Genomic DNA, 14387 nt, shown 5'->3' with positions numbered 1-14387 from the left:
AGAAATTTGCTGACCTTCTAGAAGTGTACCGAGGGGAAGGACCAACTGTATTCCTTAAATCACTCTTCCCAAACACTTTTGCCTTCTTCCCTTCCAAAACACCCACCACTGGGAGACAGGATACAGGGCTGTATGGTCCTTGACTCAGTACAATCATTCTCCTGTGCATGATTTCAGGAGCTCCTCATAGAATGGTCAGCTAGACATGAGTGCCTGACACACAACAGGCAAGAAGGTTTTGAGTATAGTCAGCTATTTGAGCAGTTAATGCACAACCCTGTAAAAAAGTTTTCCTGCGTAACAGAGAGTTCATTGGCCTCTCATGTCTTACGAAGTTTGCTAGTTCTGCTTTGTATAGCTATATACAATTAAGACCCTTTGTTTCTTTCTATTTTTCCTAGAAGCTCACAAAAAGGTAATCATTGCCTATGACTGATCGAGTCCATGCAGGAGTAATAAAGATGCCTAGTTTCCTTGTTCAGTTTACTTAGCAGAGAAGCAGGGATACGAAGGGAGCGTATCTAAGCATGGGAATTCCCTCACCACATTGTGGGATGAAGAGGTTGAATGACACAAGGCATGCATGGGAATTGTATTGAGATTCTTGCTACATTTTCATATGGGCCACTACTAGGGGGACCTTATATAACTACCTGAAAGGAGGTTCTAGACAGGTGGGGGTCAATCTCTTCTCCCAGGTAACAAGCGATAGGACAAGAGGAAAAGGCCTCGGGTTGTATCAGAAAAGGTTTAGATTGGATATTAGGAAAAATTTCTGCGCTGACAGGGTGGTCAAACATTGGAACAGGCTGTTTGGGGATGTGGTGAAACTGCCGTCCCTGGAAGTGCTGAAAAGATGTATAGATGTATTGCTTAGGGGCATGGTTTAGTGGTAAACTTGGAAGTCCTGGTTAACAGTTGGACTTGACGATCTTAAAGATCTTTGCCAACCTAAATGATTCTATGATTTTATATAAAAGTTCCTTGTAGGCCACAGAAGACTACAAAGGATTAGATACAAAGCTTACCCAAGAGCGAATGCAAATCCTTCCACCTTGAGTGAACCTTGTACCAGTCTTTCCTTATTGTCTAGGAGATGAATAGACATTATCAAATACATTTGGCTGTTTTTCAGACTCTGGTTTATTTGTTTGTTTCCTGGAGAAAAAGCACTCCCCCAAGCAGACTGAGGAAACCTGTGCCTAGGGCTTTCACCTAGGGTGTTTGAGACACATTCAAGACCTTTTGCTGTCTGATTCAAATTAAGGACTTAAATCTCAGTCTCCTGGATTTCTGGTAAGAGCCCACATTAGCAGCTGGTGACTGATGGAGGAAGAATGGGAATGCTTTAGTGGGATTCATTCAGTGACTACCTGCACTTGATGCCACCAGCAATTTCTCACTCTAGGACCTGCTAAAACACAGGTTGGTTTCACACAGTTTCTGGATGCCTGGCACATCACACACCCAACCTTCAGTCTGACATAGTGAATCAGGAAAAAATTGCAGGCTGAACCTAAATCAGTCTACATTGTCAGGCTGGCTCTTCTGGCATTTATTATTTAAATACCTTTATGCATTATCTATTAAATTGAGGTTCTGAAGAAAACCCACTTTGTCCAAGAATGGCTAATAGAGTCATAAAGAGTATTTCAACGTAAAACCATGGTTGTTTCCAAAGTAATTTCCATTCTGGGAGAAGCCAGAGTAGGGTTCTGATGACTGCAGCTGCAAACTGCTTATATTAGTCAAAAACTATTTGAAAGCTTTTTTTAACTTCTGGCCCCCAAATCTTCCCCTAGCACAGGCTGAAGGCTACAGCCCGTGAGAGAAGACTTAGGGGTTTGCAAACCAGAAAAAAATGAGATAATTGCATTCCAGCCCTCTTCATGCTTTCCCACCATACTTCAAATCTCAACTACTGTTTCAAGCTTTTCTGGGACTCCAGTTCATTGGAGTTTTAGATTTATTCATGAAAAGGTCACAAACCACATCTTTTGGACAGGACATTACCAATTGCCTAGCAAGTCTCTTACCAGTAGAAGAAAGGCTTAGCGGTTGAGACCAGAAAAGGGAGTTTTTGTTACTTTCTTTGTGCGCTGGGTTGAAGCCAAGCACTGTTAACTCGACTCTTCATTCTTCTCTCTTGTGCCTGCTTCTTTCCAAAGCCTTTGCCAAAAATGCGAGGATGTTATACCTACAGCTTAATTTATTTCCTACAAAGGCCTCCTGGGATTTGAACCTCTATTATAAATCTGAAGCTTAAAGTTTAATAAAAAACACAGGACTCTCTTATGTTATAGAGGAATGTCCCAGAAACCTGGTAAATAGCATCACACTGTTTAAGCTGTGGTTGCGTATTTGCTAAGATCAGATCGTTGTAGCCTCTGATCACCCAGCAATACAAATTTGATTTGAATCACCCCTAAGTACATGCCTAAATATTTGCTGAATACCTCAGAAGACTCAAACATACATTTCTGCTGGCTTTGTGCTTTAGACCAGACATTGAATGGCAGGCAATATCACAGATTTTTCTGGACAAATGGAAATGACCAAACAAGATTTCCCAAGTTCAACATTTTGTGTCATGAAACCAGAATACAGAGCCTCAAAGCAGGCATTTGCATCCTCATGGAAACGTGGTGAGACTGTGACAGTGGACCGTGTTTTTTCAGATAAAATGTTAAATGTCAAGTGATGACTTAATTTGGTGTAGGATATTAATAACCACAGCCACAAAGCCACAGAAGCATCTGAACTCACAACATCGTTGGTTGCAGCTTAGGATCCTGAGTTGGAGCTCACCAACGAAATAACATTGCTGGTCTGACCCCAGTGGTATCTGTTCGTGTTTTGGAGAGGATTACTGTACAACGTGGCAAGAAGCTGCCTCTCTTTTGACTCTGAGTGAGGTTTTCATCATTCACCATGGGTTTTCACTGGTCAGACCCAACGGCAATTGTACATGCTCCACAGTCTTTCTGACTGAAGGACACTATCCAAACATGAAAGAGCATCTTGTTAATAATATCTGAGCTTCATACTACTCTTCTCACACAAAGATTTCAGACATGCATTGGCTAAGAATTTTTTTTCAATTAAGTATTCTGCTGTGCTGATGTGACTTGATTCTCAAAAAAATCCAGGGCTCACTATCAGACTCTGTCCAGGAGATTAAGAGTCTGCTCTCAGTTGTGTTGCTTTCTTCTTGTACGACCTTAAGCAAGTCACTCTGACTTCCCCTGCCTCATCTCTCCCTCTATAAAGTGAAGAAAAGGATACTCTCTCACTGCTCACCAGCGTTAAGTCTTAGTTAACGATTCAATTTGTGGAGCCCAACGAAGGGAAAATAAAATCCAGCTTGCTGCTCGGTATTCTGTGGCTGTGCTCATTCTACAAAGGGCAGCAGCAATAAAAAAGAGGGGGAAAAATTGCCCGAAGCAATGGAATGAGAAGATCTACTTTAAGAAGACAAAAAGCAGGTCCTGCCAAGTAAGATGATGCCATTTTTGCATAGGCAGTTTTACAGAGGAAAACAAACGGCCACGGGAAGTCACTTTGCTTCCTCCAGCACAAAGGTGGACTGAATCAACTCAACGGGATTCATGCTCATGTTCTCATGGAGACAGTATATTTCACTCTTCCAGCTTTCTCAATCACCCTGTTGCCATAACTATATAGGAAACACATAAAGCTATCTCTACCATTTAAACCCTCACATTTTGACAGAAAATTGGATGATGTGACATGCTGCCTTCCAGAACAGGCGCTGTCTATCACCTTGCTGCTAATCTCAGTGATTAGTGACCTGCAATGTAAGTCAGCTATCAAAGACCACCTGTCCCTTTTGCTGTAAGCGCCTCCTAGCATATCGCTTTGTGGTGTCACACTCTCTTGTCTGGTTTTTGATTGATGGAAGTTTGTCTTTTGAGCGGTGACTCAGAAAATAAATCATTCCCCTTGCCATTCATTGAGTGCGATGCTGCAGCACAAAGCTGGTGTGGTTAATCAAAGCTCCAAAGAGCAACAAAAAGCAACAGAATCGAGAATGAGGAGGATAGATATAAAGGATAAAACATAATAAAAAGGATTATTTGGGAGCCAACCAAAGCAAAAGCAAAATAAAAAGAGCTGCAAATAAGCATTGTGCTTACTGCACTACTGCAGAACTAGAAAGCTGATTTTTTGTTCCACTTCTTGACATATATGCAAGGATTCCAGAAGAGTCCCGGACCTCTGAAAAATATAACTATGTCAAGGAGTCTGATTTTACAGGCTTTATCATGTGAATAACCCTTTCTGGGGTCAGTGAGATTTTTCTGCGTTGAATAAATAAAGCCTTAAGGATGCTTCTGTTGTGGATTGTACTCCAAACCAGCTTGTGGTCCAGCTGGGATTGTACACTCAGAGGGCTGACAAAAATAGGAATAGCTATTGTCGTTAATTGGCCTGGAGGAAAAAAAAAAAAAAAAAAAAAAAAAAAGTGAAATTGGATATGTTATGCAGACAGCAGTAGGATGAAAGAATCAAAGTGAGCCAGAAACACTGCACTATGGGACAAGAAAGCCCTTTCCAAATAGACATGGCTCAGAGCAGAAGGCTTTTGTGCTTTTATGGAGGGAGAAGCAGCGAAGGGATGGAATGGACAATATTAGAAGCCTTGTTTTTTTTTATATCAGGTCCAGCAAGTTTATGGAAGCTTTTAAAATTATGAGGCGCAATCATGAGCTAAAGGCGGAAAGAAACTGGTGGTTGAGTATGTAACTGAGACGAGTGTGATGCTTTGTATTTGCTGTGTGCCAGAGAAGTCAGGAAAAACGTGAGGTGTTGATGGCACGGATGAAATCGTAGCAGAAATGAAATCAAGACACAAGAAGTAGGAGATAAAAAGTAATAATCTGTCACAGAAACACTATGAGGCAAATTCCCTGACAACACAATCCCATTGAAGGCAAGGTATCTAAACCAAATGGGAATTGGGCCATAAAAAGAGATGACAAGAACTGCATGTCCATGGAGAGGTGCTGGAAACTTACTTAAGTCAGTTAAATGCAACAGTTCCTTCTTTAAAAAAAAAATATTAAAAAATATATATTCTTCATTATGTGTTTTGGGGGTGACCTTTCTAGTTGAAAAGTCAAGCCAAGCAGTGAGAGAGAAAGGGCTGAGGAGAGTTAAATTTATTAAGACATGAATGAATTGGGAATTGGAGCACTGTTCTGGAGGAATGTGTATGTGAATAGTGCAAATTTACAGGGCTATTTTTGATGAACTGTATGAGGAATTTCATTTTTTCAGCACCTTTCTTTACGAAAAGAAAAACCTTCATCTGGTGGGAATTCAGTCAATTTCCTGATGGTTTTTTGGCCATTTCCTAAGCTGCAAGGTTACTAATGGTAATTACAGACCCTGTTTGTACCTTGTGGCTCTAACTGTGCAGAAAGGTTTTCTTGGCACGTGCACCTCTCGCACTAGAGGGTTTTTAAATGACTAGCCCTTGGTGGGAACTGCTGCAATACTCAAATACTCACGAGCAGACAGAAGCCACCTTTCCTCATTTCTTTCTTATATAGTAACCGCTTCTTGCTCACATCTTGCTATCTCCATGCCCCGTGACAGTAAACCACAATTTCAGTGTTCATTATAACAGCTCTTACTACAGCACCGTGGTGAAGGAGCCTGTTATAAGGTGTTTTATTAAAAGGTATAACAAACCTGTTTCTTTTGAGGATTTTACACAAACAGAGATGGTAGAAAGGAGACAAACCAATTCAGTAACAATTGCTGGGGGGGGGGGGGGGGGGCGGGGAAGGGGGGGCATAATTTTTCAAGCTACAGAAAGCTTTTGGGTTTTTAAGGGTGGAAGACAGTGCACTGAAAAGCAATCAAGTGCTCTGTTCCTTTTAAGTCTCTCCAGTGTGAAAGTGCCAATACGTTTGATTTGATGCAGCAAAACATCTACCAGTATTTTGCTGATCTCTTACACACTGCTACTGGTCCTTAGGATAACATATTTTTCTTCACTATTGCTTCTACATTCAGGCCTTAGGTTTTGCACTTCTCAGGGCTTTACTCTGCAAAAGATGTAACATTTGTAAATTTTGGCGGGTGAGTAATCCCATTTGCATTCACCATATTGAACTTATATGAATGAATTTAAGTCAGTAAGTTTGGTGGGTTTACACATGGTTAAAAGCAAAGTGGTGCTCAAATCTTTGCAGATAACTTAAGTAAAGCTCAACTATCAGGCGCTCCCCCCTTCCCCACCACCCTTCCTTTTGTGTTCAGTACTTTCTGTGTGTTTTGCTGACAAAAGGGAAGTGTGAACTTGGTCAGCTGCCATCACTGGAATAGACTGGGAGAGAATTAAGTAGACTTTAATTTTATTTTTTTTTCATTAAAGTAGTGTCTTAATTTCCTGGAAGAGTGCCACAGAAACTATACAAGCCATCAGAACTGGGTTCTGTCACTGAAAAGTTTGTTTTGGAGGTTAAAGGGAGAAAAGCCAAAGAGTAGTCTTAGCACAGTCAGAATTGCAGAAATAGGGATGGGACCCTTTTTTTCTTTGCCCAGCCACAGGTGTATCTCACAGCCATCCTGCAGCTCTTGGTCCCTCCTGCAGTCTCTCATCAACTCAAGAATTTGCTTAGTTATGCTTGTGCCAGACCGCTTGGCAAGTGAGGAATTAATAAAATCTTGTCTTCAGGCTTCTGCGTTAGTGTTATGATTTGTAGGTTATCAGAACCTATGGTAAGAGTCTTCCACACTTCACAGGCTCCTGGTTTTGAGAACCATAAGTGCTGTGTTACACCACATCCCTTTAAACCAACCTGCGAAGCTCACAGTGCATCCATCCTCGACTATTGCACCAAACTCTGTTGTGCTGCAAAGCAAACCCAGGGCACAGCATCTGAAGCAAAGCTGGGGTCTGAGAGTCATGGAGGAGTAAGATCTTATTAGTATGTTTAAAATTTAGCCTTTCAAGAGGGAAATCCTAACGGAATGTGATTCAGTCCTTGACAATGCATTTCCATATGTATTTGCTATGGAAAAGACCAAGAACTGATAGGTGTTCTCTGATCCTCTTCCTTTCTGTTTTTAAGTACTCTAGTAAACAACAATAACCTGGCGGGGCATTTAGGGACTCGGCTTCTGTTCTCTAGCAGTCAGGAGGACTCAGTTCCTAAGAAGGAATCCTGTAATTACAGATTTCAGTGTCTGCTTTGTGGGTTTTATCAGTATTTTTCCTCATAAACCAGTTTAGGTATTCAAAATCATATTTTACCACCTTGCTGCAAATCATTGACTGTTCTTCCTGTGGCTTCTGTTGCATTTAATAAAGTGAAAGGGCAATTTATTAAGTATTTTGACAAAAATACTTTTAAAACATGTTTAATTTCAGATATCAATTTTCTCTGTGTGCAGATACGTATGCTTGCATACTGGTGCATATATACACTGGTTTTCCCACAGGCATAAATCCTAGGCCATGCTGTCGCACAAAGCAGAGAACTATCATTTATTTACACTTCTTCAGCTCTGCTTAAGTTCTAATGTATTTCCAGCTGAGTAAAGATGAGCCCTCTGAAGAGGAAGACATTTTCATCTAATTTCCATCCATACCTCGCCCCTTCATTCTTCTTTTCTCCCCCTCCCTTCCCACTTCTTTTGTTCATTCCTCCTAACCCCACTATCTATCAAAACACTTGTAAAACTATAAAACAGCATTTTTCCAAAGTCTTCTGGCTGCCTCCATAGAGACATTTCAGCACGGCCTGATTTCCCAGAGATTAGGTGACTGATGTACGGAATGCATGCCTCCTGGAGGTGTCTGAATCACTTCCCATGGAAAGAAGACACAGCAAAATCACAATCAGTTTTAAATCCCCAAGTGCGCGCCCAGCTCAGACAGATGCAGGTTGCTGCATGTACGTGTCCCACTAGTGGTGGCAGTTATTAAATGACTCACACGTAACTGAGATTTCCTTCCCATTGGTATTTGTTCTAACAGGGTTTTCCTGCAGTCCGTTAAGGAACATCCCTTTTGTTCAGCGCAAGACCGTATAAAGAAGGCAAATTAGCCTTTAGGTGCCCAAAGGCATGAACCTAGATGCTATTTCTTTTATTGCCTCTTTCAGGTTATTCCAATCTGACCACCACGAAGACGTCGTTATTTTAATGTTCAATACTCAGACAAGGGTGCCATGGATGTAAAAGAAAGAAAACCGTATCGATCTCTGACTCGGCGCCGCGACACTGAGCGCCGCTACACCAGCTCTTCAGCCGAAAGTGAGGACAACAAGGTACCCCAGAAGTCCTACAGCTCCAGCGAGACCCTGAAGGCTTATGATCAAGACTCCAGGCTGACCTACGGCAATCGAGTCAAAGACATGGTGCACCAGGAGGCCGATGAATTCTGCCGAGCAGGTGAGCACATTTCAGCAGATGCTGCTGCAAGCAGTGTGTGTTGATCAGCTGAGAGCTGGGGCTGGGGGGGAGGCAACCTCTGAAGGACCCTGAGCCCTAAAGCAAGATATGAGGAAAGAGGACAACAAGGAACATCTTTGATGCATTGCACAGGCGTGGGATGCATGCAAACCAATATCCTTAGGTGGGATACCACTAGCCTATGTTCATTAGTGTATACTCAGATACATTTTCTGTGTCTTAGTTTTCGTGACTCCAGCAGCCCTTTGCTGCTTCCCACCATGAGCACATGCTGCACAGTACTGACGTGGTGTGGAAAGTCCCTGCCTGCTCAGGAGACTTTTTCATTGTCATGTGCCTGCTCTGTCAACAAGAATGCCAAGGCAGCAGATAATGAAGGGAGAGCGCCAATGTCCACCTGGGGCTACAGCAAAACCCCTGAAGCCTGGAAGAAGGCAGGCAATTGAGCTGCTGATAGGATGAACCGCCCTTGGCATTGTACATGGCCTGCAGGGAGTAGGTTTGAGATGGGGACATGCTCCAGTATTAAAGGAGTGGTAAGGAACAACTTTTAGGACTTACAGGAGTCCATTTAGTGGATCTGGGTCACAGTAGCTGTGAAGATGTGGAAGTTCATGGGTCAGCATAGGCTTCACAGTCCTAACAGAGATGCCAGGTATTCTTTTTATTGCTAGCCTGAAGTCAGCGCAATTACATTTTCACTGCTGCTGTTGCCTACGTGAGGTAGATTTCTGGCCCCTGCTGTAGTCTCATCTTCATTTTTCTGTAGAGACATGAGTATCTTAGTTCTGAAACCAGGCAGGGCTTCACATAAATTATTTTTAGAAGTCCATCAAGAAAAGCCTAAAATGGCAAAGTGAGTCAAATAGAGCAGGCAGCATTCCAGACACTGAACATAGAATAGCTGACCCAGGCTGCACTGAGCACACCCTCTGCAGTTTGGAGAAGCTGACTCCCCAGAGGGGATGCATATAACTGCACTCCTTTAACTTTGGGGCTGCTTAATTTCATTCTTCAAACACCACAAACTTGTGGGTTTGGTGCAAGACTCAGCTTTATGGCACGCACAAGCAAAATGACTCGCAGAAGTATTGTTGTGCACATGGGTTTTGTGTTTGTATTTCAGGATAACTGCAACAGGCAATAATTAACAGAAGGGCCAATAGGTGTTGTAAGTACTACTTTGCAATCATAAAAGGAGTTTCCCTCTTAGCAACTCTGAAGTACTTGATCCTCTCTAAGGAATCTATGAAGTTATAAAGAAAAGGCAACCTTTTAGGTCATTGAGTTTGCTCACTTCATACAATATATTCACCATGCAGGATAGATGTGAATTAGTACAGGTCAGTGGTTTTCAACCTGAGGGTCTACGAGGCCATGCAGGTCCATGGACTTCTAAGAAGCCCACAAAAGATAAATAAGAAAAGCCAGTCTATTGACTGCGAGTATAAATTTGCTACACACAAGTTCATACTTCCCTAGGAAAATTTTTTAGGGTACTGAGAAATAGTAAAAACCACTGGTCTAAGTGGCTGAGATTAATTGAGAAAAAGTTAAGATTAACTGTGTCAGGGCAGCAGTACTATTTCTAATATATGACCCACAGATTTTTCAATTTGTAATTTTTTTCCCAGTTTATCCTGAGAGTCCCCAAACTGGCCTGAAAATTGCTAACAAACAATAACCCCAGACTTCCAGTGCCACATTTTCCACTGGCGGAAAGCCATAAGCAGACCTCACTTTGTGGTGCTGTTTGGCCTCATGCCAGCTGAAACCAAGCCTTATTAGCCTGCTCGACATCAACAAGGCAAAGTGAATTTTTCTCCTGCATTGGTTTGGAAGGCAGAGGAGGGAAACATTTCAAATTGACCAAATAAATTCAGTAAATAAACAAGTCAGCATTTAAATGGTTTTAGCTAGAGTGAGAGTGCCAGCAAACGTGCAAGTCAGCACAGGAAAAAATAGACCAGATCTGAATTAAAAAGTCTCAGATATTTATTATCTTCCTTTTATTGACTTGAGTTCTTCCAGCTTAAAAGGCAACAGTGAGCATAGAATATGAAAATCGATGCATCTCCTGCTGTTTATTGCAAATAAATTTGATTTTCAGTTAATTGTAGCAGTCATTTTTCATAATTTATGAGCTGCTGTTACTGGAGAGCATCAGTCACGCTGCACATTGATGTGTCTGGTGATGTTGAGTGTGCCTTATTTCAGGGGAAGGTGGAACTCACCATCAGGGGCTCAAATGCACAAGCAAAACCAAAAGCTGACATTCTCCAGTACTCCATGGAGGATGGTTTAAAAATTATCCTGGCCTTGCACAAAAGACAAAACTGGAAGAGTAGAGCAAGGTCTCTGGGGAGATGCTGCTTCCTTGGTTTTACAACTCAGGTCAAGTTCCTCAGGCTGTGGAGTGCTAGAGGACACTCTCTCAGACCACTTTGCAATCAGGTTAAATGGATTACTTTGCCACAAGCTTGCTCCGTGCTTCCCAAGCAAGACCCTAGGGGTTGACAGAGGTGTGAGCCCCAAGCAACCTCATCTAGTCGCTCTGTCTGAAAGCTTTAATCCTGTTCGGTCAATTAAAAAGGTGTAAACTTCTTGAATACCTTATATAGTTTGTTATCTGCTGTAGATCTGTAACCAGCTGGACCATGGGTATTTCCTCCTGATGTCAAACAGTTCCTCCTCTGAGCTTCACGTGGAAATGTTGTTCAGTCCCATTATTCGCCTTGCATTCAAACATCTCTCTGTGCACTACGAGTTGCAAAGTCAATGGAATGACAAAACGTAGTAAAACAGCATCTACTGCGGGCCAGCTGATCGTTGAATGCACGTTTGCTATAAGTACAAGAGACCTTCCCCATGCAGCAGGGCTCAGAGGGAAGCCAGGGTGTTTCCAGGGGTGTGAAACCAGGCTCTGGAGAAGTAGAAACCTGGCTGTTTCTCTTGGATACACATTCTCCACCGTGTGATATTTAACATCAACAAAGGGAAAGGTGAGAAGAACCACATGATGGTGGGGGTTTTGAGCAGGGAGAGAATCGTAACTCAGTTTTGGATACCACCTTGAGGGTCAGACCTCATGAACAGACTTCAGTAATCAAGCAGATAGGAACTTCGCTGTTCAAAGGTACGTTTGGGCTTGAACTTCCCCGGACCCCGTGCATTCAGATTTATCTTGTCGAAGCATGCCTGAGCTGCAAACGCTGCTCCATTCCTTAATCCATCTGATCAAGGTGGAGCATTACAGGAGCAGGGGTGAGTTGTGCCCTATAAGTGCACAGTGCAGCTGAAGGCATTCACAGGTGGCCACAATCTTTTAATGACATTCTGGGCTGAAAAATAAAAGCATGCATTAATAAATAAACGCAGATTAAAATGGAGTCGCTAATTGCTTTCCCCAGCCGCCTCATGCAACTTTCTGAGCAAAGCCCGCTAATACTTGAAGCCTCGTTCACATTGATTTGGTCTGATTCTGAAGTTTTGAGACACAAGCTCAAGAGTAGTTTTCAGGTTGTATTTTTAGTCAGCCAAACAGTTGCATCTATATGCAGCCAAGTAACCTCTGCCATGACTGTATCAGAATGAATAGCTGAACCGAGTCAACGTGTGAGTGGTCAGCAAGGGGAAATTGGGATCGCCAAAGACAATTCAGAACCCCAGTATGTAATTTCAGGGATTTCAATGAGCAGATCTCACTCACATTTCCTATTGTAGTGGAGTTGCCAGGTGTATGGTAGGAGTTTTGATCATCTCATGCCTCATTCTACTTTTCTCCCAAGGAGATTACATTCTGCCTCTCCTAAAGAATTCCACTGTCTTTGCTTTCATATCTGATGATTTCATTGAACACACCCTGAGTTTCCGTCAAGTTCCAGAAGCAGGAATACAGCTGCTTTTTGGTCTTGGCATGGTCACTTGGCTTCACACTAAGCAAGACCACAAAAAAGGGGAATCTTTGGTATGATAGGGCTCAGGAGCTGCTGTGCCCCACACGGAGACAGAGGATGAACAGCTCTGCCATTGCCTTCTGCTACATGAAACCATCCCCTATTAAAGAGTAACCAGGCTGCTGTGTTTTCTCCCAGGAGCCAACTTCTCTTTGCGAGAGCTGGGTCTTGAAGACGTGACACCCACGCATGGGACTTTGTACCGGACTGATATCGGGCTGCCTCACTGTGGCTACTCCATCAGCGCCGGCTCGGATGCCGACACGGAGGCAGACGTGGTCCTGTCACCTGAGCACCCCGTGAGGCTCTGGGGACGCAACACCAAGTCTGGACGCAGCTCCTGCTTGTCAAGCCGGGCCAACTCCAACCTCACCCTCACTGACACGGAGCACGAGAACACTGAAACAGGTAAGTGGCGACGGCGCATGCGATGTCAGCCTCAAGCTTTACCAGGAATGCCCCTTCTTACCACTTTGCCTTAATCCTCCTTAGGTTTTGTGTTGGGTTTTGGGTTTTTTTTTTTTTCAGACTCAGTGAAAACACTCTTCTAATAGCCCCATGTCATGGCCTTTTGTACTGTCCTACAGAGTGTTTGTTAATAAACTGCTGGAGAAGCTCCTACGTATTTATCACAGCGACAGAGATCATTAAGTGGCTGTAATACTCTCTCTGCTTTTTGTAGTGACCTTTCAGACAAAAAGCATTTAAATCTCCCCTCCCCTGGCCGATTCTGCTCTTATCTTTGCTACAGATTTTCAGGGCAGATAATTTCCTTCTTTTCCTTGCTGGTTCCTTGACAGGAGCCATTTCATTTATGTAAATTGGCTGACTGCTCTCTGAAGGAAAACGATGGTGAAATATTTTTAGAAGCCTTTTTCTTTGTGCGAAATAAAAGCTGAAGGTCACAGATTTTTTATCTCTGTAACTTTGCGTCCCCAGCTGTGGGGACTCCTGCATGCATTCTGTAGGTCTGTGAACCTTTTGGTCAGCAGTTCTGCAAGCAGTGTAGGAAGGAGAGAGGATTTTGATTCAATTGCAGCTTGACCCAGGAGTTCACACAGCCCTACATGCCTTTGCACCTTTAATTCAATTACGGAACAGCCTGCTTCTTAATATAGCCGCTGCGTACAAGTCATCGGGCACTTGAGCTCAGCACAGAAAGCTGATGTGAAATGACTGTATTGCTTGTTCTCTTTACGCATTTTGCCATAGTATTATAGTGACAAATGATGATAACTTTTCTTTGGGAAGCCATGACATGGTGAGACATACACCACCCACATGATTTTATGTTTAACTCCAACAAAATTACAATAGAAGCTTATTAAGTTTCTGCTCAGAGATAATGATATATTAGGAAAAGTTCAAAGATAAATGGCCTTCTGTTTAAAGGATGTACAGAAGAACCTTTTAAAATTATCTTTACTATATTTTTTTTAAGTTTCTTAGTGTAGTATCTTACAGGGTTGCACCGGTCAGGCCGGGCAGACACGCAGTGCCAGATTATATTGTTTTCCTTCCAAGCCTTGTGCTTTGACGAAAAATCAGAGGGATCATCAGGGTCAATTAGTGTTTTGCACACTCCCAAGAAATCGCTAGGAAACAACCAAAAGCTAACACCTTGAACTTCCATCCCAGTCTTCTGTATGCAAAGCCCTCTCTTGTGCTTTCCATGGTGGTATATGAGCAGCTGCGATCCTATCCCATGCATTTTTCTTTCCATACCTACTAAGAAAAGCGAAGTACAGAATTTTAGTCTTTTTTTCTTCTTTTTTTTCTTCCCCCTTAAGAGAGAAGAATTACATTAGCTGCTGGAGTCTTTTTCACTGGTTTACATAATGCTATCTCTACATGTGCAAATGCAACTTTGTACCTACAGATCACTTACAAACGAAATTATATTAGCGACAACACATTAGGAACAAACAGCACATGTCTTGAAAAGCTTTACTGAGAGTAATAACAGTAGCAGCAGTACTC

At 42.5% G+C, this 14387-nt stretch overlaps 1 protein-coding gene across 10 annotated transcripts in view; it reads left to right on the top strand.

Annotated features, from left to right (window-relative positions):
* Nucleotides 1–14387, top strand: part of TENM4 (teneurin transmembrane protein 4) — a 762970-nt gene that overhangs the window by 401585 nt on the left and 346998 nt on the right. For all 10 annotated transcript variants that reach the window (XM_080374860.1, XM_080374862.1, XM_080374861.1 and 7 more), the window contains 2 exons: nt 8142–8430; nt 12546–12815. In XM_080374860.1, the coding sequence (XP_080230986.1) occupies nt 8208–8430; nt 12546–12815 (493 nt within the window). In that variant the 5' untranslated portion in view covers nt 8142–8207. The remainder of the gene's footprint in view (nt 1–8141; nt 8431–12545; nt 12816–14387) is intronic.

The sequence above is a fragment of the Falco punctatus genome (assembly GCF_963210335.1).
Source record: "Falco punctatus genome assembly, chromosome: 2".
Taxonomy (NCBI): domain Eukaryota; kingdom Metazoa; phylum Chordata; class Aves; order Falconiformes; family Falconidae; genus Falco; species Falco punctatus.
Note: the sequence above shows the minus strand (reverse complement) of the source record. Positions and strands in the feature narration are given on the sequence as shown.